This window comes from Glycine max, chromosome 12 (genome assembly GCF_000004515.6).
Source record: "Glycine max cultivar Williams 82 chromosome 12, Glycine_max_v4.0, whole genome shotgun sequence".
In the NCBI taxonomy this organism is placed as follows: domain Eukaryota; kingdom Viridiplantae; phylum Streptophyta; class Magnoliopsida; order Fabales; family Fabaceae; genus Glycine; species Glycine max.
In genome coordinates this window covers 23,703,615-23,706,176 of record NC_038248.2, presented here as the reverse complement: position 1 = coordinate 23,706,176, position 2,562 = coordinate 23,703,615, and the positions used below count along the sequence as shown (strand labels likewise).

General features: G+C 35.6%; 1 protein-coding gene across 1 annotated transcript; it reads left to right on the top strand.

The window, feature by feature from the left end:
* The first annotated feature begins 200 nt into the window (after nucleotides 1-200).
* LOC100807208 (cytochrome P450 704C1) lies at nucleotides 201-2,085 on the top strand. Its single transcript, XM_014764827.3, has 3 exons — nucleotides 201-461; nucleotides 629-894; nucleotides 1,861-2,085. The coding sequence occupies exons 1-3, from the start codon at nucleotides 395-397 to the stop codon at nucleotides 1,894-1,896; spliced, it is 369 nt and encodes a 122-aa protein (XP_014620313.1). The 5' UTR covers nucleotides 201-394; the 3' UTR covers nucleotides 1,897-2,085.
* Nucleotides 2,086-2,562: the final 477 nt, after the last annotated feature.

Sequence of the window (2,562 nt, the reverse complement as noted above, 5' to 3'; positions counted from 1 at the left end):
ATGTGAACTTATAGATTAAGTTGTGCTCCGTGCTTAGTGATGGAATACAAGTTTGATAGGAATTGTTTCAGCCAAAATCATCGTTTTTAATATTGTTAATTCTGTCGAAGTTTCATGCACACCTTTGTTTTGTATGTCAATTTGTTAAACTACAAAAGATTTGATTGTATTCATTCATAATGGACACGGAAGTTCCTATATGTCACTACCCTATTGTTGATTATGATTTATTTTGAGATGTCATTTCTATAGTACTATGATATAATTGATTACAGCCATATGTTCTTTATCATTTTTACAGGTAAGGTGGGATGACATAGAAGCTGCTAGGCGCAATAGGGTTTCCCCATTGGAAATTGAGCCATCTGGTTCTGCTTCAAATTCCATTAACTTGATGTCAGCTGGTTTGAAGTGGACCAGGATTGGAATGACTTCAGTGAAGCTGGAATTTCCCACTCCCGGTAAGTCACTAAGCCTGTGTTCTCTATCTGCTTCATTAAATCCTATTCCTATTTCCAAGTACTATAAAAGGTCGCATTAGCACAACAGCTTCCCTAGCTCACCAAAGAACCAAACCAAAGCATGCCATCATCCATGGCTTTCCTTTCACATCCTTATTTCTTTGCAGCTTTATCTGCACCTTTGACTCTTTTGGTGGTCCAAATTCTGTTCAGAAAACTGAACAAAAGGCATAATAGAAAGAACTACCACCCTGTTGCTGACACCATCTTCAATCAGATGTTGAACTTCAACAGGCTGCACCATTATATGACTGATCTTGCTGCCAAGCACAGGGCTTACAGGCTGCTCAACCCTTTCAGATATGAGGTTTACACCACTGAGCCAACTAATGTTGAGTATATACTCAAAACCAATTTTGAGAATTATGGAAAGGTAGGTACTTTAATCATAGCTAGATGAATTGTTATTGGTAAGTTGACTGTATTTTTTTAAGGATGAATAGATTATTATGCACATGAACAATTCTAAATTTTCCTACCAAATCTTTGTACTGATCTTCTTATTTATGGGTATCTTTAAATAAATTTCTCAATAAATAATTGTAGGTGCAGGAAAAAGGCGTAAAATATAATTAAACTTTTATCTTAAGTTAAAATTAGTTTATCTATAAAATACTTTACATAAGTTCTCTTATTGCATTCCTATTTTGTCCATGTGTGTTTCTGAGGATGATATGGATGCAAAAGTTTAAGGGTCTGTTCCTTAATGGGTTGGGTTCAAGGAATTGAAGAGCTTCTAGAATTTCTGATGTTGTAAAATCTGTTGTGTTGATTGGTTACTATTTTCCTAATGCCATATTTGAAAAATTAGAGCAACCAATTAGAATTATTGAAGGTTTTTCTGATTTATCTTGTACTGTTCTACTTCGGCAGTAACCATGGTATCAAAAAGTACTTATCGAGAAAAAAACTAAGGTAAAAAATATAGCAGAAACTTGCCTTAGAGCAAGGTCAGTGTTAGTTGTTTAATAAGTTGCCTATGCTAAAGATACTCTTAGGTGGTATGGGCATGTGTGGAGATGACATGTAGAAGCCTTAGTAAGGAGAGTAGGTAGATTCATGGCTGCTTCTGGTGAGGTAAGTCTTGATTCCCCATTGAAGAACTTATTCTACTTTATTGTATTTTACTTGCATTAATTTTTAGGAACTTAGTTACGATTCTCTGGCACCCCCAATCAAGATAATTTATTGAGAAATTACAATTGCTAGTTTGATATGTGAAATGTATGTGCCGGTTTTTCGCATGACTGATTATCTCTATATATTGCTTTTATAATTGGAAGTTGCTTTTGTACTTTGGTATGGCAGTTCATTTGTGTGGGGTATGTTTGGATTTCAGGCTCTTCTGGTTTTGGGTGCTAGTGATTGCTCATAATTTGGAGTGCTGACCACGGACAGGATTCACGTGAACTTGTACCCAAGCTGAGTTTAAAACTGTTTCTCGATGTTCTTGATTTTTCACATTAGTCTTACATGTAGTTTGTGACTTTTCTATTAGTGGCTCAAATATGTGTATTTTTACATTTAGTAAACCACAATCATGCACTTTAACATCAGATCAATATTTGAAGGGGAAATTATAAATTTCGCAAAAATAATAAAAAAAATTCATTATTCTACATCGGTTGAGTGATAAACAATGTAGAAACCCTTCAAATTCTACATCGGTTGACTTATAACCGATGTAGAAACCTTGCCATTCCTACCCATTTCAGTAATGAACGATGTAGAAACCCTTCAAATTCTACATCGGTTGACTTATAACCGATGTAGAAACCTTGCTATTATTACCCATTCTACATCGGTTGACTGATAACCGATGTAGAAACCCTACCATTCAACATCGGTTTCAATCTTAGAACTGATGTAGAAAGCTCATATTCTACATCAGTTGAGCTACACAACCGATGTAGAAAGGTCGCCCTTCAAAGACGGTCCTCCAACCGATGTCGGTATTCAACGACACTGTGTTACCACCACGAGTCGTAACCGATGTAGAAAGGTCATTAGAACCGATGTAGAAGGTCTTTTTTTTTAGTAG

Excerpts from the sequence above, each read along its gene's own strand:
- LOC100807208 (XM_014764827.3), top strand. The coding sequence starts at position 395 with ATGTCAGCTGGTTTGAAGTGGACCAGGATTGGAATGACTTCAGTGAAG. Across the intron at positions 462-628 it reads GCTGGAATTTCCCACTCCCG|CTTTATCTGCACCTTTGACT; the intron begins GTAAGTCACTAA and ends ATTTCTTTGCAG. Across the intron at positions 895-1,860 it reads ATTTTGAGAATTATGGAAAG|GCTCTTCTGGTTTTGGGTGC; the intron begins GTAGGTACTTTA and ends TTTGGATTTCAG.